The 24,765-nt window shown below is 36.3% G+C and overlaps 1 protein-coding gene across 2 annotated transcripts in view; it reads right to left on the minus strand.

Annotated features, from left to right (window-relative positions):
* Positions 1–24,234, minus strand: part of LOC110023913 (iron-sulfur protein NUBPL) — a 97,683-nt gene extending 73,449 nt beyond the window's left edge. Inside the window, exons 1-4 of one of the 2 annotated variants that reach the window (XM_020723567.1) lie at positions 24,077–24,234; positions 23,826–23,949; positions 20,168–20,290; positions 5,188–5,285 (exon numbers count right to left, since the gene is read on the minus strand). In XM_020723567.1, coding sequence (XP_020579226.1) covers positions 5,188–5,285; positions 20,168–20,290; positions 23,826–23,949; positions 24,077–24,154 — 423 coding nt within the window. In that variant the 5' untranslated portion in view covers positions 24,155–24,234. The remainder of the gene's footprint in view (positions 1–5,187; positions 5,286–20,167; positions 20,291–23,825; positions 23,950–24,076) is intronic. The other variant, XM_020723568.1, reaches the window with a different exon arrangement.
* Positions 24,235–24,765: the final 531 nt, after the last annotated feature.

Raw genomic sequence — 24,765 nt, forward strand, 5'->3', positions numbered from 1 at the left:
CGGATGAGATATGAATTGGCACTATTCACACCGGGTATTGGCAAAAGGTTGAAATAAAACCACATCCTCCTCATTGCTCTCACTGTAGTATGTTTGGTCACAGTTCTACTATTTGCTATCGCTTGCATCCTCATCTAAGGCCGAATATCATCTAAGGCCTCCTCATCTAAGGCCGAATATCACTAAAGATCAGTCACCTACCATCCTTGCTGAGAAGGTCCAATCTAATCATCTTTCTAACATCGCAGTTTCACATGAAGAACACCTTACTACAAGTACAGATCCAAATGTGTTGATACCATTTATTATTATTAAAGAAGACCCACTTACATGCCAAGACACACGAGAGTGTTCTTTCGACTCGATAAAAGATCAGCTGGTACAACAAGTAGTTGCTTCTAATGTTCAACAACCTACACATATCCTGCACACTTCAGACCATTATGTTGATCATGTGAGTCAATCTTCGGATGAGGAATGGCTGGTCTACACGAGGAGAAAGAAAAAAACGGAGGACGACTCGAGTTAGGGAATTTATTGGATGATACATTGGTTACTACCGGCAATGGCACTCATCTGACCAATTTATTAGGTGGTTCCTTCCCTATAACAAGAGGCAGAGGCAAGGCAAAATCAGGCCGCTCTCTAGCTACCTGATACTCTTATTTTGACACCTTTTAGTTTTTTATTTAGAACTCTTATGTTTTTTGTTGTATTTTTTCTTTTTTGGGACCATTTGATTTGGTGATTTTTGTGTGGATTGGGTGTCATATTTGGGACGTTCCTTCCCTATAACAAGAGGCAGAGGCAAGGCAAAATCAGGCCGCTCTCTAGCTACCTGATACTCTTATTTTGACACCTTTTAGTTTTTTATTTAGTACCCTACTTTTTATTTAATATATTAGTCATTGGGCTTTCAATACACACAGATATATGGGGGTTTGAGGGGGCGTGTGGCCTTAAAAAAAGTATTTTTTTATATCTTCTAAATATTTTTAAAGGAAAATTTTGGCAAAAGTTTTCTAATCTAAATGCTAATAAAAATGTAATAACCTGTTAATTAAAAAATTATAAAAAAATGAAAATGAAAGGAACAATTCGTTACGACACTTGTTTCATATATGTCATTTCACAGACAACGTTCGAAAGGGAAGCTACCTGTCACGGACTAACTTTTTTCTAGAAACCCGTGAGGCTCTAACATTCTCCTTTAGCACTAAATCAGTCTAATCCTTACAACGTTTGGACTTGTAAGCACAATGCACTCTTAAGAAGAAGAGTAGAGAGAAAGGAACCCTTCACACTAGAATACTTAGAAGCTTGGATTGAATGCTTAGATGATTACAAATGAAGGGAGGGACATCTATTTATAGTCCCCCTCCAAGCCATGAGAATATTCTAGAATTCCCTACTTTGTGGAGTATTCCATACAATTCTTACATAAATACATAATCCTAGATTCATCTAGGTTCTTCTTAAACTCTCCATACTCCATCCATGAGTTCTTCATTGAGTATTGACTTCCTCTGACCTCTAGAGTTGGATAGAAGTTTCTAGAGTTGTGCGAAACTTTTCTCATCCACCTTCTTGGCTCTAGAAGGTTATTGTCATGCATGCCTCTTCTAGAGTTTTCCTTCTCATGCTTGTCTTGCCATTTCCTTGAAAATGGGATGGCGTGACACTCTCCCCCACTTAAACTAGCAATGCCCTCATTGCAGCTTCCCCTGCACCTTCGAAACTGCCTCCTTGGTTTGCCCCCAGACTTAGCAAAATTTGGTTTCTCCATAGTGTTATGGGAGAGGGGTGTCATGCAACAAGTCTTCCTGGCTAGCAGCTTATCCCTTGCCTCCAACCTTGTTGAACAATCTTTCTTCTTTCTTGGCGGTGGTTTATTAGGAACCTCCACTACCTTCCTTGGCATCCCAACACCTTAGGTTTTTTCTCCTTCATTGATATCATGAAGGGTAGCCTAGTCCTCCCCCTTGTCCTGAGCAATACCATCCTCGAGTTGGATCGCCAATAGCGCTTTAGATCCTTGTTTGCTTAACCTTCTTATTGGTATTTAGCAAGCTTGACTACTCCCTTCCGTGATGAACATGCTATTGGCGAATGGCATTGGAAATGCTCTTGCTTGCTCCAAAAAGTTCATTCCTAGGATAACTTTGTAATCATCCAAAGGAATGATGGAGAAGTCTACCTGACCATGCCCCAATGTTGGTCTTGACTCCCTTAGCCATTCCATCGATTGGCATCTCTGTTAAATGGACGACTTTAATGGAGCCCCCTCCTTTATTCATCTACAACTCCAACCTTTTTGTTTCCTCGCTGGAGATGAAGTTGTGGAAAGCACACGTATCCACTGGTTGTATTCCCTCCTATTGTCATCTCCACAAAGAGTAACCCCTTCCCTTAGGGTTTTGTCGGAACTTACATCTCGTTCAGCAGTTGAAGAGATCTCACATGTGCCTCCATGTCATTTTGTCTATCACTTTCTTCTTCCTCCTTATGGCTTGCAAGGAGAGAGTTGAGGGCCTTCTTTTAAGGGTAACCCCTTGCTCAATGAGGTCCTTCACAAAGAAAGCGGCAGTTTTGATATGACTTGTTGTTAGTCTTCCCCTTCTCCCTTGCCTTTGTTGGGGTTGATTCGCGATGTTTCTCCTCCTTGTGTTTGTCCTTGTCATCCCCACCTTTGACATCACAACCTTTTTTATCTTCAGGCTTTCTAAACTCCTTTGAATAATCAACCAAGCTCGCGATGGCAGTGGTAAGATCTTGCACTCCTCCCCTCCTAAGCTCGGTCTTTGCCCAATGTTAGAGCTCATCCATGAAGTTGAACAAAGCATCCTTGTCTGACATATCAGGGATTTCAAGGACCAAGCTTGTAAACTCCCTAATGTACTCCCGAATCGATCCCTCTTGCTTGAGTCACCGTCATCGGGTTCTAGCCTCATTCGGCATTCTCGGGGTAGAATTGCCTCTTTAGCTCTCTCTTTAAGTCATTGAGAGTGGACATAGAGCACAAATCTTTCTTCACATCTCATTTTCTTCTTCTCCACCAAAGCATAGCGATGTCCGAGAGATAAAGAGAGGCAAATTGTATTTTTGCATCTTCATCAGCAATCTTCATCGCTCCAAAGTATTGTTCTAGTCCTCATAGGAAGTTGTCTACTTCATCGCGTTGTGAATCCCTCCAAAACTTATAGGTTTTGGAACTTCAATACTCTTGGCTACGAAAGCGGGATGGTTTGTGGATGCCGCTAGTGCCCACTTGCACAGCGAAATGTCACAACGCATCTCCTCCGAGCTAGCTAGCACGTCACTCATCTCCTCCTCATAGGCTCTTCGCATCTCTTGGAGCTTCCCCAGCAAATACTCCTGCATCTTAGCCAAATGGCCCATTAAGTTCTCCTCAAGTTGGAGCATCATGCCTCTGATCGTTGAATGGATTGTGACGCCTTCCTCCTCGAGTTCATAAACCCTTTGGCCAAGATGCTCTACTTGGCCCTCCATTCAAGCAAGGCGCGAATCAAAGTCATGCATGATCTCCTTGGACCTCCCATGTGGCTTGGGTGCAACGGGATCTCTTTGATATTTTTTGTCATTCCTTCGAACCAAGGCTCTGAAACCAGCTGTCACGGACTAACAATTCTCTAGTCACCCGTGCGGCTTTAGCGCTCTCCTTTAGCACTAAATCTGTCTAAACCTCACAACGCTTGGACTTGTGAGCACAATGCATTCTTAAGAAGAAGAGTAGAGAGAAAGAAACACTCCACACTTGAATACTAGGAAGATTTGATTGAATGCTTAGATGATCACAAATGAGAGAAGGAACCTCTATTTATAGTCCCCTTCCAAGCCATGAGAATATTCCAGAATTCCCTACTTTCTAAAGTATTTCATACAATTCATACATAAATACATAATCCTAGATTCTTCTAGGTTCTTCTTGAACTCTCCATGCTCCATTCTTGAGTTCTTCATCGAGTATTGCCTTCCTCTGACCTCTAGAGTTGGGTAGAAATTTCTAGATTTGTGTGGAACTTTTCTCATCCACCTTCTTGGCTCTAGAAGGTTCTTGTTATGCATGCCTCTTCTAGAGTTTTCCTTTGCATACTTGTCTTGTCATTTCCTTGAAAATGGCGGGGCGTGACATATCGCTAGTGAGAGACTCAAATTTCGGCTTTTCCCTCATCCCCTCTCATTCAAGCACATACCACACACACGACACAGAGGGAGCAAGAGTCGTGAGAGGGACAGAGGGAGTGAGGCAGAAGAGAAAGGAGGGGAAGAAGGAGGGGGAGGAGGAGACGAGCGGCTCACCTAATGCGTCATTTCCTGTCATTCTCACGATCGAACTAGCGTGACAGACGCTCTAGCAACTCTATCAAGTGTTGCGAGCAGCCTTAGAAAGGAAAAAAACCGAAGATGTGTGTGGCTTTTCCTTACCGTGCAAAGCCTTCCATGATCGACGGAACAGGAGAGCTAATCCTGTGTCGTAACCATGGAAGGAAGAGGAAGATATCGTGTGGTTTGTAGGAAAATTCAACTAAGCCTCTGTTGCTCAATTCGAATAGCTTAGGGTTCAGGCAGAGGTTTAAAAAAAGGTAGAATATTGATTTAATTTAAGTTATTAATTGTAATTGATAAAGATTAAATTTCAGAATGCCTGCAATGACAATAAATTAAAATTATGGAAAGACGGAAGATCATGGTTCACCGCATCCCTCCTTGTTCTTATGGGAGCTTTCTGAGTGACAACGCATTGGGTGGATAGCAGGTTTCAAATCTAGCTCATTATACGGGACTGTGATAAAAAAAAATAATTTACCATCCTCTCCTATTTTCATCCAAAAGGTAGGTGTGCCAGCTATGCTTGTAATCCATGATGTATTTATTTTGTGCTATGTATTTATTCCGCAGATTATTCTTATTAAATGTTATTGTTATACTCCTATTATTAGCTTGTCATAAAATTGCATTAAAAAAATAGTCAGAGTGTATGATACATGCGGAAATGCAGATTGTGTCAGTGCAGATGCCATACCATGGTTCATTTCATTAACTTCTGCAAAAGTACTTCTGAAAGAAAGATACAAATTTTCCTTGAATATATATACGAGAAGTAACTACACGCATCATGATAAAATAAAGATTAAGTAAAAAAAAGAGGCAAGTTAAATAACATACCATTGGACCTCTCCACACAATTGGAGCATCCTTCTCAACAAGAAACCCAATGGACATACACTTTACGCCATAGTTTTCCATAGGAATCATCTTCATCTCTGAAACATAGAAGTCAATCATTATTCTATACACATATCTCACCAAAGTAAACGTAGAAGGAACAGATGAAAACTATGACCCTTAAAAGTGTGCTTGTTGCATTAATATTTAAAAGCAAAAAAGGAGGATAAATCTCCGGTTCATGTACTCAATACAAAGTTCTCTAATAAAATATTAGTGCATATACCCAAAATGAGACTAAGTGACAAAACTGCTCCATCATCTAACTGAACTGCTCCATGAAGTCCCTTAGTGGCGCTCTACAAGAAGGGACGCCCTACTCCAACTCAAGGAATAGATGGAAACTAAAACAAGTAGTGCAAATAATGGCTCGATAAGAAAAATTCTAAGAAAAAAAGTCCAAGTATTAATTATAACTTGATGCAAAATATAAAACTATATGTAACACCGAATTTCACTAGGAAAAAAACAACCACAAAAATTTAAGAAGAATCTCTGGAGCAAACGAAAGAAAATTATCTAATGCAATAAAAATTTAGTGGTTTCACCTTGTCGTTGACTCTAGAACTCTGCAAAGTGAGAAATAAAATCCCAACTTCTTTCTGTCATTGCCGTAATCAGCACTTCTTTGCTCACCACAGACACCATAGACTCTAAGAGCCACTCTTCTCCGATTCCTGCTCTCCTCTTATATTCTCCGTATGAAAAAGAAAAACCTTAGTAGTGTGTAGAGCTGTCACAAAAGCTCGTCATTTGTGAACTAACTGGCTTTTAACTCGTTAAAAAGCTCGTGTTAGATTTATTCATTAGCATGAATAAATAATTTCAGCTCAATTTATAAATGAGTTGAATACTAATAGAGCTTTGTTTCATTATATTCGGCTTATTTTAGCTCAAATTAATTAAATAATTAACATTTAATACAACCTTTATATTAAATTATTCAAGTTTTATTTTAAAAAATGTTAAAATTTAATATTTTTTAATCATACAAACAAAATTTGAGCCAAACAAGAATGGCAAATAAATAACAAAATTCGAAATGAAATGAGCACAAACATGTAAGCAAACTTCACACAAATCAATTTTTGAGCAAACCAAAAACAAACAAACAATGGGCTCGCTCAAGCTCAGCATTTTTACACCACCAATAGGGTGTATTTTGCATCTTTTTCTATCTAATTTTTTTCTTGAAATGTGGTTATTGGACTCAATCTATGTGTAATATGATGAATTTATAACAATCTCTTAACTTCTCTGGCACTAGTGACAACGTTAGACATCTATCATCTTTCAGATTGCTGAAGTTAGTTGTCGCTCCCAGCAAGTGCATTTTGAATCTCTTTTTATTAAATCTAGATTTACTATAAAGATTTATGATCTTTATTTTGGCAGGTATGACTGCTGGCCTAATTGAGTGGGTTTGTGGAATTGTTGTTTTTAAATGCAGGTTTTTTGTAAATATTTTTTTGTTACCGGAGGAGAAAGCCCAAACCATAAAATGAAGGTTACAACACACACAAACTGGAAATAACATCACCAAAACACAAAACGACACAAACGGACACATCGAGTGTATCCCAAGGGCGGTGGAAATTGGTTGGAAGGTGGGATAGCAAACCGGGAAGGTAGGACAGCAGTTGGGAGTAGCGGGACAGCAAGCTGGGATGGCAAAAAGTAGAAGACAGCGGCCTGCTGGCTGCAGAAGAGAGCTGGACAGAGGACTGCAGCAGGGAGAAGTTTGAGGTGGTTTGGCAGGCTGGGAAGCAGTCGACGGTTGTTGGCAAAGGGCAGGAGTGGCGGCGGCCTGCTGTAGGGTTGGGAGGTGGGTTGGTAGCAGCAGGAAAGTAGATGACAGCGGCCTGCTAGATGCAGGAGGGGACTGGACAGCGGTCTGCAAGGGAGCGGCGAGGATGGACGGACGGAGAAATATCTCGGTGGGATCGAGATACAGCAGGAGCACCACTCGAACCCTTGGAGACAATCACCACCTCAGACGAGTGAGAGTTGGAGCATTTCCTCGACGATAGATATAGCCCTTTAAGGGAAAAACTCTAGAATAAAACCTGAATTCAGATATCAAAACCAGGACATCTAACTCCAGGCACATCTCTCCTATTTATAAAGAGACTAGATCCAATTAAGAAACACTAAAATAGAATGGAGAATACATTCAGATTTCAGATTTGAGGAAGGGATTTAAATTAGGAAGGAGAATAAAAATTAGATCTCAATTTTTAGGAAAGGTTTTAAATTAAGAAGGAGAATGAAAATCAAATTTCAGTTTTTAGAAAAGGTTTTAAATTAAGAATGAGAATAAAAATCAGATTTCAGCTTTAGAAATGGTTTTAAATTAGAGAAGGCTTGGGAAGGAAAGTAGGAAAAGAAAGAAAGGAAAGAAAAATGAAAGAAAAATGAATGAAGGGAAAAAGAAATGGAGGGAAGAGGAAGGAGGGAGCGGCAATCCTCCATCCTTGAGGGCCGGCCGGTCCTCCCCCAAGCCCCGCATCATTTTTCCTTGTACAATGCTTAATTATTAATCATGAAACAAGTTTCCTGCTCCAGAGATATAATATGAAATTATAAGATACATCTATTTTAAAAGTTTTGGTCAATTTACATTATGCAAGATAATTCTGCTTGCTAAAAAGGATCAGCAGTATTGCAATATTTAATATGTTTAGTTTGGTATATATAGTCTTTCCATAGTCCTAATTTGATTAAATTTAGTTCAATTTGCTTCAATATATGCAGTTTACATGCTGTTTTGATTCAAATTTTTGGTGTTCATAACTTTTTTATTTCGGGCAATCCAATTTCTTATCATCTTTAGTTCTTCATGTAAGGCGTCATTAACCTGAATAAAATAATTTCCCATAGATGCAACGTCCACCTATTCACAACAAAAATCTGGGAGCACTGCAAATTTGCCTCCAGCAGGCAATACACATACACCGATTGAAAGCATTGGAGAAGTTACTTTCACAAAGGTAAAAAAATATACGTCAGAAGTTTGGCAGTATTTTAATCAAATTTCTTTGGTATAAAAAAGAAAAACTATTGAGAATCATTATGCTGAGCCATATGTAAAACAAAAACTAGCATAATATATCAGATAAGTAGACATTTAAAGCTAAAGTTCCAATGTAGGAAAGAATAAGAGAAAGAAATAGAAATTTGTGATTTAATTACTAGGTGTCATGGAGCGTAATATATTAGGAAACTTGTATATTAAAAACTTTGATTATAGGGAACCTAATTAGAGAAGATCTAATTACGAGATACTTCCTCTATTAGAGATACTCCTAATCAATAGAGATTGGAAGTGTGTACATATATGTAACATGTGTCTTTATTAATAAGAAGAAAGAAGGAAGAGTTTGTAGTTACATGATATCAGAGTCCTTTGTCGAATCGTTTGTCTGTGCCTTCATCTGCATCCTGCGACGTTGTCATCTCCTTCAAGCTTCATTTGCTTCCTACGAAGTGATGTCAGCGTCCTGCGACGTCATCGTCGACATCTTCGCCTATTTAGGTCAACGTCTTCAACTGTACCTTCATCTGCGTCCTATGACGACGTCGTCTGCTTTGTGTGAGTACGTCGACGACTTCAACTGCTTCATACGAAGGCATCATCTGCTTTCTTGGAGTCTTTCTCTGCTTCAAATGGTGTCATCTGCATCGAATTCGCCTTCGATTTTGTCTCCATCAGCTTCGCCCGCCCTATCTGTGTCGACAAGATTAGGGCATTGAGGAAGGCATGTGATCTGCTCAGCCTGCGTAATCGATTTTTGTGCTCTGCTCGGTCTGCGTCGATTTCTTTGGATCGTCGGGCTCAATTTTTTTCATTAATTTGGAGATGTTGAATAGTGGGTTGGGGAGTTATTTGTGTCGAAAGCTTTCTCAGTCCATCCTTCAGTACTTAATGGCATAGATTATGGCTGATGAACACAAATATCTTGTAATAGTTTTGATTTCATCAGTAACTAAAATTACAGATGAAAAGTTAAATAACAGCAATTATTTTTACTGAAATAAAACTACGAGACTCTAATTAAAGAGTATTTCTCAAGAGATTCACCTCCTTAATAATCCTTCAGCCGCGACTGAGTCGAATTTTTCTGAGTGGGTGCTCAGCTTTTGATACAAATACAGAATTCTATCGAACATGATCGATCTGACCATATTATCAATGCGACTATGTTAAAGATGTAATGGAGGAATTGGTGTTTGTGTTTTCTAGGAGAGAAAATATTTCTCGAATATTTGATGTACGTAAAGAATTTTGTCATGATAAACAAGAAGATCAGTCACTTAACATGCATCACATGCACTTTAAACATGTGCATGACAAATTGAACGCAATATTTCCCTTTAGTACCAATGCCTGCATTCAACAGGCTTAAAGAGAACAAAAGGATATCATGTATTTTCTAGATGGCCTCAACTCTCAGTATTAAGGTGTTAAATCACATATCTTATCAGACCCTAGATGTATTATTCTGAGGTAAGCTTATATTAGAGTACTGCGTACCATCCCGAGTTCTCAGGCCTCATCCGTACAACCTAGTGCTCTTGTTGATCAAAAATATATAGACATCAGTGAACCTCGATCTCAGGACAATTACAATAGTGGAACTCCAAATTCTGAAAATCAAAGGTCGAAGGTAGGATGTTATTACCGTTATGAACATGTTCATAAGAACAGAACATAACAGAAGTTGTTCAAAAAGAACCAAAAGGGTTCTAAATCATAGACAACTCACATTGTCACTATCACTAAGGCCTCTCTGTGTCAAACTCACTAGATGTCTATATATGAATATGCCAAGTACATCAAATTTAGGAAGCATCCAAGAAATCCCCATCTATCACTGCCCTTGTTGAGTTATGTAACAATGATACTTATCTCCTTTCATCTTCCATGCAATGGGTAATTAATTTTGGTGCTACAGTATTGGGACAAAGCTCAAGCGGAACATGATGCCTCTACTACATCAGGAAAGTTTTAGATGGTAGATGTTTGCACTAAAAGTCATCATCATTGAAGGAGACAATGTGAATGTTATAAACTTCCTTCGCTGAAATATAGAGCAAAACACATGGAAGATCCGACTCATCATTGGAGCAGATTTAACTTTCTATCTCAATTTAGATAGATGCATATTCATTTTGGGCCAAAAAAATATAACAAAGTAGCACATTTTTGGGCTAGCTCTGTTTCATATTGTTTTTTTGTATAAAAAGATATGGACTGTGGTCCTTTTTTTACACTGTTAGGGAGGTCATAAGTTACATTGTCAATGCTTTGATGCGTACTTTTTGTATATTTTTTACTTTTGATATATTAACACAAAATACAATCTTTCAAGGGTGGTGATTTAGTGATGTGAGAAATTCTTTCTAAATATGTTCAACATAAGCAATCCACGTACACTTTTTTGATAGATTTTTTTTTTTTTTTTTTTTGGCATGCAATGTGGAAGAAAATTTGAACACCTTTTAGCCAATTACGATGTTCCGAACTTATTGGTGATATCTGTTTGACAAAATAGACAATGTTCAGCTATTTTGGTTGTGTTTGAGGTGTTAAAATATGGACAGATCCAGCATGATCCAGCAACATAACTCTAATCTATCATTTTCATTGTATTCAATAGAATCAATAGTGAAGAGCTTTTTCCAATAATTTCTTACTCTGGGTACTTTGATATAAGTTTATGTTGCAAAAGAAATGGCATTCGAGTGATTTTGACTACAATAAAAACATTTCCAACTTGTCTTTTGCATCATTGCATCCACTATCGATGCCGCATTTAGCTATATTTAGAGGTGAAATAAGGAAAACAACACATGCTGATCAAAAGTCTCAATGTTTAAGGTAAGTTTTTTTATTAAAATATGAGAAGTTAGAAGAAAAATATTGTAATTAAAAAAGATTGTAAGATGTTGATGAAACTAAACCCAATGACATTAGAATTATTCAATATAATCATTTTTTTAAATATTGAATGTAAGTATGAGATTGTTATTGATCTTGATTCTTGCGGCATATTTATATTTAAAATTAGTGCTTATTTTTAATCTAGTTTTAAACTTCCATTTTACATAAACATTTAAAATTAAAATTTACTTTTGTTTCCTACTATGTGACTTTGTAGTTTATGTCATTATGATGATAAATTAAATATGCATTATGCAGATAGTTTGTCATCTTTATAAATTACTCAAGATTTTATGAGTTTTTATCTTTTTGTTTTGAGGTTTAATCATTGGTCCAACTCGAGGTTTACACCTTGTCTGGCTAACGCAAAATATCTAAGTTACTGATTTAAGCAATTTAATATTTATTCATACAAAATATCCTACCAAGGCGTTTATTATTGTAATGACCAATTTAATGATATTTTAAAGCACATGTTAGCAATAATTCGATACCCATATGCAGAAGCACCAGACTACCACTTAGTCTCATTTTTAAAAGTTGTGTTACTACCCCTAGATGCGATAGATGCAGCACCAAAATTTTATTATGTTGACAAGAGAATGCACTATTGATGTTCGCAATAGCTCTTTTAGATATGTTTTTTTAGCATTTGCTCAATGTCCAATGCAAATTCAAAATAACAGCTAAGAGATGCAATGTGATATGATGTCATCAATATCTTGATGATAATCTTAAGCTAGACCTAAATTTAGAAAGTGTGCTTTGGGATTTCAAAACATGACAACAATTCATCAAATTTGATCATGTATTTAGTTACAGCTTGCCCCTTCCTAAATTCACAGAGTACTAAATCACAATATAATAAAGGCAAATATTTATCTTTAAGAATCATTTCATTTCAGCCAAATTAATTTTAGGTATCCCTCATAACCTTTCATTACGTGTGTCCACATCAATGCATTTTGGCTTTCCAATTAATTTTAATTTTACAAATCTCACTAATTACTCAATAGATATTATTTGTTATTCAAAGAAACAGTACATGCCCGTTAACTAATTATGTTACAAACCAGCTCAAGGGCTTAAATTTTCAAGGCGGGAACGGATGCTCAGACAATAAAAATTCAAATTTAATTACTAAACCTAAATCTAATAATAAAGAAAGAGTCATAAAATCCTAAAATCAAAAACTAAGTTAAAACAACATACATTGCTTTAGTATTAATCCATCTATGATACACATCTTTTCTATCACTTATTTTTATTTGAAAATAATAAAACAACATAATGAGTTATTTAAAATAACTTGGCGGAGCAATTACACTTCTGAAGTACACTAACTCAATGAAAAGAAGGCAATATGTGTGTTAGTTTTCCTATTATGTTATAAAAAATCATATAATAATATTAATGACATTTGCTCATAGAAGGAATCTAAAATTCCTATATGCATTAACATTTATTTTATTTTTCAAAGTTTAATCTTTTAGCTTTTTTTTGTACATCATACTTTTAAACTTATTCATTCGTCTAAATAACACATTCTAAACATAATCGAACACATTCTAAATATACATACCTCTTCAACACGATGAGGTGTAAAATAAGTCTATTATTGTCTAAGATGAAAAATTACCTTCTAACCCCTGGCTAATATATTATCAACAGCATAGTGATTCATGATCTAAATTCCACAATTATTTAAGTTGGAAGGAAAGTATTAGTGTCCTTATCAGTACAAAAAGAGAGTGAACTCCATCTGTTAACATGCACATGCTAGATAAACATATAAAGTGTTTTTATTTTCATTCATCAAAACATGTATTTTCTCTCTATGTGACACTATGCTCATCCACTAATAAATATATGTATCATTTGGCAGAAGGTTTGTGACAATGTGCTTTTTTGAATGAAACTATTATATATGTATATATATAAAGTAATATTAACGCATATTTCATTCATTCTATGAAAAAGATCAGGTGTAACAAAGAACAAATCAACAGAGACCATAAATATAACTTAAAATATATTAATTAAATAAATAAGATTAAGATATAGACAATACTAAAACTCAAAAAAAGAATCATTTACATTAAATTCACTTTGAAGCATTGATTCTCACGAGATGAGCTAATTATTCTTGACGAGTACTTTTGTTTTCTCTGATACTAATTAACCTATAAAACTTAAAATCAAACTTTATTATTCAAGCAAGTTTTTGTAATCTTATTATTATTATTATTATTATTATTATATGTAATTGATTTTATTGCTCTCCTTGAAAATTAAGTTAATTTCTTAATGATTGAAGTAATATTACTATATGAAGGGAAGGGATGGTGGCAAGGTAGAGATGGTTGGAACATCAGGAACCCTTAAGAAGAGGCAAGTTTGGTTGGGAGCAGCAAAATTGGATGACTGGATAGTAGCGGGAAACAGCACCAACTTGTTGTTTGGACTCAGCAGCAAGGCATGAGGGATGGAACAGTAGGAAATTAGCAAGGGGTGTGGTTTTGGGCGGTGAAGGCAATAGAGGGAAGCGGGGGAGCAAAGCGGGAAGGATAGGGAAGGATAGATGAAAAATAAATCACTATCTCGAGAGCGAGATACCGCCGGAGCACAACTCAGCCCCTTGAATACAACCCTAGAAAGAAAGGCCAAAGACGCCACCGGTTGTCCCGAAGAAACCCATGCAAAACTAACCCTAATACATCACAAAAGCAAATTTACAAAAAAGAAAACTAGGAGAGAGCCCATGGGACCGGTCGGCACTCCACAACAAGGAAAAGCTTGGACTCAACCAGTCCAGGCAAGAGGTGCTCCGCACATTTTCAAATGCAACAGGCATTCAACCTGCTTTCAGACGCCTCGTGTCCGTCTCCCGAGGTTTGGGGAGTTTCAATCTCATCCATCGAAGCTTTTGTCACCTCACAGTATAGAGTCAAGTCAGTCACGTTAAAGGCGGTGAAAATGTTGCAACCTCCTAACAAGTCAATCATGAAAGCATTGTCATTCCAAAACACGCCCTAATAAAATAAGCATACAACCTCTTTTGACACAACCTGAGTTGGAGCTGCAAAGTGATATTGATTTTCATAAAATAACTTTCAAATCCTTAAATCTATAATTGACCTCCTCAACTCCTCGTACTCGTTTAGGTACATGCAATAAACAAATTCGTCTCGAGAAACTAACTATGGAATGAAATGTGGCGAGTTGGACCATTTCAGTGGCAACCACCTAATAGGTAAATTATCGGCCATGATGTCTGACAATTCCTTTCACAATATAGTCCCTTTACAAGTATTGGCTCATTGGACTATCTCCTAGAAGAATCAATATCAATTCATCAAACATCTTGCTCATGGGCTCAGCTTGACTAGATAGTGTCTCCTCCTCATCAGCTGGCAATGGAGACTCATCGTTGAAGTCTTCGTCCTCTCCTATATCCATGTCTATTTTTTCAACCGTTCCCTGCTCAATGAAAGAGATCATTCTCCTGTTTGGACAATCTTATTCAATACGCCAAAAATCTGTGGCACTTGAAATACATTTTGGCTAGGACAGATTTGGGAATGTTGGTTAACTCCATATGTTATCCAATCTTAACTATTCTCCTCAGACAGGATCAACTTGGTGTGTACCATTGCTACTTGAACCTAGGGTTGAACTCCGTCTGTAAGATGTGACGATCACTAGGCGATGTTATCTCTCCACCTTCATGGCTAAGGTCTGAACATTTTTTAATATCCGATAAGGCTGCAACTACACGACATTGTCAATAGACGATCTCAATCCTATCAAATATCGAGCTATGATATTTTATTAGAGCACCACTAGCCCACTTTTCAATACAATTTGCTCGAACTCAATTGTATACTCCTCTACTGAGAGATCTTGTTGTTGCAGGTGATGAAGTCTCGAGAACATGTCATGTCTGTAATGAATTGGTAAGTGCTCGAGTTGCATCTTGTCGATCATCTCTCGTTTCATCTTGGACCATGTAATGATTTTAATTTTCTCTTCTCGCTGGCGTATGTGCTTCAAATTTTCACACCACAATAATGCACTCTTCTTTAACATTATGGAGGCTAACTTTACGATCTTGTCTGGTGGGATATTTTTGTATTCAAAGATATTTTCCACTATCTGAAGTCACTCGATGAATTCTTTCGGATCCCTATGACCGTCAAAATTTAGTAAATTCACCTTTAAGTCCATATCTTGTTTTTTCCTCTTATATTTCATTCCAATTTTTTGGGGCAGTGGTTCTTCATCCTTTCGATCTAACAAATCACCATTGTGGTTACGAGTAGCGCTTATGGATTGCCTCCTGTCGAAGGGGGCGAGCCTCTACTTGGAGGATTTCTCACTACATATTTTGCATAGAAAGTTCCTAGACATCTCTTTGTTGATTTCTCATAAGCGGTCTTGCCTTTGGATCAGATTTCCGGCAATTGACTCCTTGGTAGCATGCCTAGTGTTTAGGTTTGGTAGGTGAAAGATGGTGTGTTGGGTTGATTTAGGGTGGGGAAAAAAATTTTGGGGTTGCAGATTTTAAAAAACAACAAAGAAGGGATGATTTTGGTAACCCTATGAGAGGACTAGGGTTAAGTTAGTTCTGATACTAAATGATACTGGAGTTAAACCAAACAACAACAACAACAACAACAAAGCCTTAATCCCACTACGTGGGGTCGGCTACATGAATCCTTTTTCTCCATTGCGTCCTATTTAGTGTCATATTTTCATTTAGTTCTAGTAAATTAAGATCATTTTTAATACAATAAGCCCAAGTCTTCCTAGGTCTACCTCTGCCTTTCTTAACACAAGTCGAATTTAAAACATCTACTCTCCTAATCGGATCATCTAATGGTCGACGTTTAATATGACCAAACCATCTAAGGCGACTTTCTCTAATTTTGTCTGTCACAGGAGCTACTCCAACCCTATCACGAATATATTCATTCCGCATTTTGTCTCTAAGTGTAAAGCCACTCATCCACCTAATCATTCTCATCTCGGCAACACTTAACTTATTATTATGCTTCTCTTTTAAAGGCCAACATTCAGCGCCATAGAGCATTGCAGGTCTCACCACCATCTTATAAAATTTTCCTTTCAGTCTTAGCGGTACTTTTCTATCACACAAAAGGCCCGAAGCATTCCTCCACTTCAACCAACCAACTTGAATTCTACTATTAACATCCCCATCTATATCACCATCGCTTTGGACAACGGACCCAAGATATCTAAATCGTTCACACCTTTTAATAATTTGATCAAACCAACTTATTAAACCAAATAACAATGAAAAAATAAATATTATTACCAACTTCCAATAGAAAATTACAACAAACAAACATAAATCTGAAATTGCAACAAACAACAACACAAATTCACCCTAGGATTAGATCCAGAGGTGGTAGTGGTCAGCAAAGTGAATTGGTAGGGACAGCAGGCTGCTGAAAGAGCAGAAAAACAGCAAGCTTGTTGTTTTCTAGATGATGGCAGCGAAGGAAAGGGGGTGGCAAAGGTAGGGATGGCTGGAACAGCAGGAACCCGCAAAAAGAAGAGAGTTTGTGTAGTGGCAGCAAAGTTGGATGACTAGATAGTAGCAAGAAACAACAGTTGTTATTTGGACGGCAGCAGCAAGATAGGAGGGATTGAATAGTAGGAAATCAGCAAGGGGATGTGGTTTTGGGTGGTGGCAGCAATGGAGGGAAGCAAAGGAGGGAATCGGGAAGGATGGGGAAAGGTAGAGAAAGGATAAATCACTATTTCAAGAGCGAGATATAGCAGGAGCACTACTCAGACCCTTCAAAACAGCCTTAGAAGGTTAAACCAAAGAAGTCGGCAGCTGTCTCAAACAAACACACGCAAAAACTAACTTTAATACATTATGAAAGCAAATTTATAATAATAGAATAACTAGGGGTGGGCCGAAGGGACTGGACGTCACTCCACACTAAGGAAAAGTCTAGATGAACCACTCCAGACAAGCAGGCCCTCCACCCGCTTTCAAACACGGAAAGTATTCCGCCTGCTTTCAAACGCCCCGCGTCAACACACTGCTGCCCTAATTTCCCCTTCATTTTTGCTCGTTCATGTTCCGCTGGCCCCTTCTTCTCTACTTACCGCATGAGTCCACGCTTCGTCTCCTCCTAATAAATTTAGCATTACAAAAAGGATAAAATGTAAAATCTGGCGATAGCTTAAGCCATAATAGTTAAATCATTGTCTGCATCAAAATTTTGATGTCCTTAATTTTCATAAAATTTACTATCATGCACCCTATAAAATCTAAATTGATTATTCCTACCATAATGATTGTTGTGCTCATGAACATGTCAACATTAAAATAAATGGTTTCATAATATTATGATTAGATTCAACTTATGCGTCATGTGCATGAAATTAATTATTTTCCAAGCTCCAATTCACTACCTAGCATAATTGATATCACTCAATTTTGTTTATTTACAAGTTGAGCCATTTGATTTTACAAAGTAGTCAAAATCTCATCCTTTCAACGAACTGTAATTGGCCATACCCATTTCAAATTGCCGCAATAATAAAAATTTAAAGTCTACCCGATATAACGTAAGAAATCAAAAGATCTAGGTTTTTAAATGCAATTCAATGATTTTATGAACGAACATCGAGAAATTAATGTTGACTTCACAATTTAAAGACAACCCATTAAAGTATAATTTGTTTTCTTTTGATGCAAATCAGAATTTACATGACATTTATACATCTTTAAAATAGAAATTAAGAGAGAACTTCTAAAGTACAATTCAATTAGGATTCACTCCACAATAAGAAGACAATTATAAATGGTTTTCCTAAAACCAATCAAACAAGCCAAACTAATAATGAATTATCTAGATAAAAAAGAAAATGGCAAGGAAATCATCAAATAAAAAAATATAAAACTCACATTGATACAAAAAAATGACCTCGAAAATTTATGGTTATTTGCACAGCACTCAAATGAATTAATATCAAACAAAGCACACAAGCTTGAACCAGAAAAAATTTTTATTAAGCCAACAAGCCCTCTAATGCATTACTCAATTGTCATAGCTAGAATTAAGAAAAACCTCCAGGTTGGAAAATACCAAATCAGTTTGATTCAAAGGGTGTAACTAATGCAAGTCTCTGCATCAAAAGCACACAAACGGAATCAGGAGATAAAAGAACTGAAAGATATAGCCATTGCCTAACCTGCTTCCACCAATAACCATAAGACCACCTCTAGCTACACAACATTACTGATTGTTGCCCAAGTGGATATAACAAAGTTCAATTAATAAAAGGGACACTAGCATACATCCAATGTATTTACATATCTAACACCTAAACTTTACTTTTTACATTTATACCACCCAAATCCTTCATATAACATCAAAATTACACTAGTATAACTTTTAAAAAGTGAAATGCACCTCTTTATGCATAGGTAAGGTGGCATGTGTGAAAATTTGAAGTTTACAAATTGAATAGTATGTGTGTAAATCTTCCTAGATAAAAACCAACAGCAGCAGTCCATGCCTGATCCATATTCATAAACTGAACCAACAATGAAACCAACTCAGAACAAAGAAGACCCATAACAAAGAAGACCCATAACAAAGAAGAAATAATAACAGAGCACGCATCCCATTCTCATAGGTTTGTTATTATAAACATACTCTCAACCCCTTGAATAAACTTAAATTAAAATTACGAAATAAAACAACTAAAGCAAAACAGCCCCCCAGTCATTAAGTTACTAATTAGAAGGTTTTAGAGCACAGATTTGCACTTTTGACGAATATAAACTTTGGATCTTTGCCAGTTAGGCTGCCACCAATTGCAAGTTTGTCTGAACTGATGGTTCAGAGTATTATGTGAGTTAAATTATGTTGATAAGACAATCGTAACAAGTTCAATAAACATATACACACAGTTGGTTCATGTTTATTTCCAAACCAAAATATAAAGTACATTTGATTGTTTTAGTTCGCTCAACTTAAGCAATCAGCTTTGGATTACAAATATGAATGAATTCATATACCCATTTCACTCAACCAAGCAAAATGCATTATAAGTAGGTATGTAAAAAAAAGAAACAATATTGGACAATTATTTATTTGTTTAATTTTCAATTTATTTAGCTTATAAATAAACCTTATCAAAACCATCTTTTTTGAGATTTCCTTCCAAACATCAAACCCATAAATCTAGAAAAGGTACACAATTTAGTTGACAAGTGCATACATAAATAATAACAATAAAATAAATAAAAGATATAACAAAAAATTCAATGGCCTCGTTGAATGGCATGGTAAACATCATGGCTAAGAATAGGAAAGGAATTTGCGAAAGAACACATAACATGAAGATGAATGACAACTAAGCTTTTTGCACATTTTCACAAGGGAATCAAATTTAAGCCAACACTAACTTATAAAGAGATGTAAGAAGCAATTAAAACGCCCAAAACTTTCAATTTCAGTTTGGAAAGTGCCCAAGGTTGCACTGCTATCATCTAGACTATCAACATTAAATATGAAGCATGCTCGATAAATACAACAATTGCAGCCTGCAGCACTTTATCACCCATATACTTTTTACACAAAACAATGTATTTACCACAGAACCACACTTGTTCATTTTTGTTGTTTTAGCTATAAAGACAATGTTCCTATCCACAAAACATATCTAAGATTTGAACAAAGCATTCCAAATATTCCAAAATGAAGCAAGAAATTTCTAAATTAGTTTCAACAAGTAATATGCATTATTCCTTCACCCTTGTGCACACTTGGTTGCTACAAAACCATCAAACATCTTTTACAATCTTCACCTTTAGCCATGGGAAGCTTAATCATGGTGATGGCAAAAAATCTATAGGATATATTTCAACCAAATGAATGCAGAAAAAATTGTGCAGTTCAATACAAAGTAAAAAAAGAATGGCACCTTTACTCACATCTGGCTTTTCATGGAGTTTCATCATTGTAGGAATAGAAGGTCCATATATATCAGCATCCAATAAGCCAACCTTTAGTTGGCATGTCTTAGCAAGTGCGACAGCTAGATTAACTGTAAAGCAAAGAGGAGTTTACTTTATAAAAGAACAATGATTGTGCCAAGATGAAAATATATCAGCATGCATAATAGTACCTTCAGTATTATATTTGCAGAAAAAATGTTAAATTTATAAGAAAATAAATTCAAATTCATAGAATTCAAAAATCACCCGCAACTTCAAGTTTGAGCATAGTAAAGCATGCAGCTAACAATCTAAAGGTAATTTCATAAGGTGATACAAATAATATTCTATAATTAAAGAGAAAAGCACCCGAGTAAATTGGACTGAAACAAAAAAAAATAACTTCTAGAAATGATAAGCTTTATTGCTCCTTTGAGGAAGCAAAGCAAATCTTCGAAAATGTAAGGGGCCAGGAAGATAAAGCAGGTGCAGGAACAGCAGTAACTTGTTGTGAACATCTTCTTACAACATTGTGAGCTCTTCTTACTACATTGTGGTAGAAATTTAATCCAACATTATTTCTGGTTACCAAAGATATATATTCCTTTTTATGTTTTTTGATGGGGGGGATATCAACCAATCTTGGAGCTATCACAACATTTTGACCAGGATCCACATTCAGTCACTAATTCGTATCAATGATTCCTAAACTTCTACCAACAGCAGCAGCAGCAACAACAACAAGCCTTTATCCCACTAAGTGGTGACGACTACATGAATCATTTTTCTTAATTGTGTCCTATTGAGCGTCATACTTTCATTTAATTCTAATAGATTAAGATCATTTTTTATACAATATGCTCTAGTCTTTTTAGGTCTACCTATGTCTTTATTAACATAAACCGAATCAAAAACATCTACTCTCCTGACCGGATTATCAGATGGTCGACGTTTAATTGACCAACCCATCTAAAACAACTCACTCTAATCTTGTCTTCCACTAGAGTTACACCAACCCTTATATGGATAGATTCTCTTCAAATTTTGTCTCTGAGTGTCAAGCCACTCATCCACATAAGCATTCTCATCTCAGCAACACTTAACTTTGTTTTATGTCACATAAGAGCAACAAATTTTCATCTTTTATTTGACAAAAGACCATTGAATTATGTGAAAAAAAGAATAATCTTTTATTCAATTGAATGTCTATTGTATCCCTGAATAAGAAAATGTCATTCTTGGGTCACATGAGTGTAATCCCATTGTGATCTCTTAGTCATAATCAAATTATATAGCGTTTTTTATGATTAAAATCAAGATAGGACGATATCACTACATATTTATACTAGTTGAAACTCGAAGCTTCAACGAACCTTGAGTCGATTCGAGATCAAGTCAAGGAATTTCCAGGAAAATCTCGAATGAGATTCATCACATCAACAAATTGAGACTTGGGCAGCTTAATTAAAATTTGTTTTAAACCAACTTGAACTATGTTTATCTATGGGCCCATATGCAAGCATATCAGCATGACTATTGAATGTCAAATAGTTCGAGATTCCGCATAAATGATGTTATCTTGTAATTAAAGATATAAACTTTATGCTTATAAATCTTGTGGTTTAAGGCATACAAAGAACAACAATTTTGTTTCAATAGAACTTAGATTTTTTTCTCAGTTTTGTGCCTATGTAATATTGAATTATCGGTGAAGTGCAAATGCAACAATGTTTCTTCAAATCTCTGCGTATATCATGCCGAATAGATTTATTTTATTTGATGATCACTTGCATCTTCCATTTGCATTATTTTTACATTGGTTTTGCTAGTGAAATTGACTTTAATAAAATAAATAATGTGGTTGGATTTCTTATTATAGAATCTTTTTTTATCGAAGCGCCTCAAAATTTTGAAAAGTACTTAATTAATGAAAAAAATATTAAAATGGCTTTGGCGATTTCTATGGGCCAATTTTAATCTTAATTATTTAATATGTTCAATTTAATCACCATAATCCTTACATAAGATCCAAAAGAATTCCTTTGTTGGATTATTTTAGATCAAATTTGAGCAGTCACTAGCCAATCTTGAATGTTATTGAGAAGTTAAGGGCCTAAATAGAATATATTAAATAGTCTGACACTAAAATAACCTTCTAAACTTTTATTGACTATCAATGACTTATTGATTGATTGGTACTCGAATGCTTATAGTATATCTAGTCTAACTACAATGCCAGTAAATACCATTAAGATTTCATGGTCTTATTTTCATATAATACAATGACGCATTCCACAATTTTAACCAACCAATGTTATAAAATTGAAAAGTACACCCAACTCAATTTTCATAAATGGATTCAACTTCAATAGCCACCTCTACTATGTGCTCCCAACTAGAATAAATTTCCCTCTTCCTCCATTTTAAATTAGAAAGTCTATAATGGGTTTAACTTTTGCAAAAATTACACCATGATTTAGTCCCATCACCCATTCCAAAAAGATAAAAAAAAACTATTTAGTTGAAACTTAGGCAGGTCTTAATGCTTCCAGTAGCATCAACTACGGCCCGGTGGCTCAGACAAATTTACATACAAAGAAATCATATGAATTTATGTTCTTTTAAAACAACATTCGAATTAACGAAGCACTATTCACCCATAAATGACCAATATTACACATTAACCTATGGAGCAAAATAATATGATACACATAGCCCTACAGTTATTGGAAATCCTGGCTAACAAATACAAAGAAATACAAATGTAGAATTACTAGTTAAATAACATAAAATTTAATTGTACATCAAAAAGATGTCTACACTTATATTAAAGAGATATGGCGGTCTAGGAGAGAAGAGTACGACGGATGATGGCCCACTGCAAAAAGATCATGAGGATCACTTGACCGAATGGGCAAATTCATACGAGTTGAGCCAACTAGGCCAAAACCGACCAAGCCATGAGATGGATAACAAGACGACCAAAAGACCCAAACACGAGCCAACCGGCCAGAAGCAAGACAAAAGATCATCAGAGCCAACCACTATAGAAAACCCAACTCGATGTAATAGCTAACCCCCCTAGCAGAGCCAATCCAAATGAAAACCCCAAAGGCTCCTCATCTTGGATCAAAGATAGTCAATCAAGTTCGATCAACCAACCAAGCTAACCACCATGACCCGAAGTCAACTGAGCTTGGCCAGTCTAACCAGAAGGCGATCGGACAATGAACCTACTTATAAAATGCCTTGATATAGGCCCTTTCAAATGGGAGAAAAAAGCAATATCACATTGTACTATCTACCCTATAGATAAAAAAAAGATTTTATGAAGATAATATTATTCATCAATAAACATTATTGTCTCTCTCTCCATAGCTTGTACTCTATTATTTTGGGAAAAAATATTAACTCAGGAGTACTGATGCATCAGTATTCCAATGAGGAGGTGTCACGTGACATTATGGTGGGACCATTGCATGCGTGGCACCTCCTCATTAGATTACTGATGCATCAGTACTCCTGAGTTAATATTTTTTCACTACTTTGGGTGTGATTCACTGAGAATCAACACTAATGCAATAAACTCCCAACAAGGAAGGGGAAAACTGATGCCACCCAGAAGAAAAGTAAAACTTGGGTAACCTGCAGTAGTTGATTTCCCTACGCCGCCTTTCCCGGAAGCAACAGCGACGATATCTTTAATCCCATCGATTGAAGAACCCTTAGTTGTAGCTGTCGTACTAAACCCTCCCACCGTTTTGGATACCTAGCCAAAACATAAGAAAGAATAAACAAGAAAGCTACAGAAAAAGAGGGCATGAAAGAAAAAGGCAAGCGAATATTGAAGTGCTGTTGCCGCACGGTGATTCTCGGCAGACGATTCAGAGCACTACCGCGGATGGCGGCCATGGAGAAGACGGTTTTTTTTTATTATGGAGATGCTGGTTGTGGGTGAGCTGGGATCTAAGCATCCGACTGCAACCGCAGCGCCGATTCCGAGCTATGAAAAGAAATGCTTCCTACGAAGGTCTATAATTTGGGTTTCTGTTTCTGTTTCGGTTTCGGTTTCGGTTTCGGGAAGCGATTTTTTAGTATGATTTTTTAAGCAGGAAGCGATTTTTTAGTATGATTTTTTAAGCAATAATTGGCTGAGCGTAGGCTGTTCCGTTGGATTTAAAATGTAAGAATTACATTTGAAATTTGGGGTTCTAAGAATTTAGTGTTTGTGACACGTTATTAATAATTTATTATCATTCAGCATAAATCTGATGTATGATACGGATCTCAAAATATTCTTTTTAGTGAGAAACATTCAACTTCTATTAATGGTCTGTTTGGCGCAGCTGTTGCTGTCTTGCTGTTTGAGGCAGCTTATCCAAGATAGCTTATTGGTGGTTAAATGACATTCATGCCCCTTTGTGATAAAACTGTTTGGGGCAGCTTATTCAGAATAGCTTATTGGTAGTACTGGAGCATATGCAGAAACATGAAATCATCACAGATAAGATGTCATACATTTCTCACATTTCTCACACCCTCATGAGTACTAAGAGAACTAAAAAAAGTACAAATACGAGTACAA

Source organism: Phalaenopsis equestris, unplaced genomic scaffold, assembly GCF_001263595.1.
Source record: "Phalaenopsis equestris unplaced genomic scaffold, ASM126359v1 Scaffold000235, whole genome shotgun sequence".
NCBI lineage: Eukaryota > Viridiplantae > Streptophyta > Magnoliopsida > Asparagales > Orchidaceae > Phalaenopsis > Phalaenopsis equestris.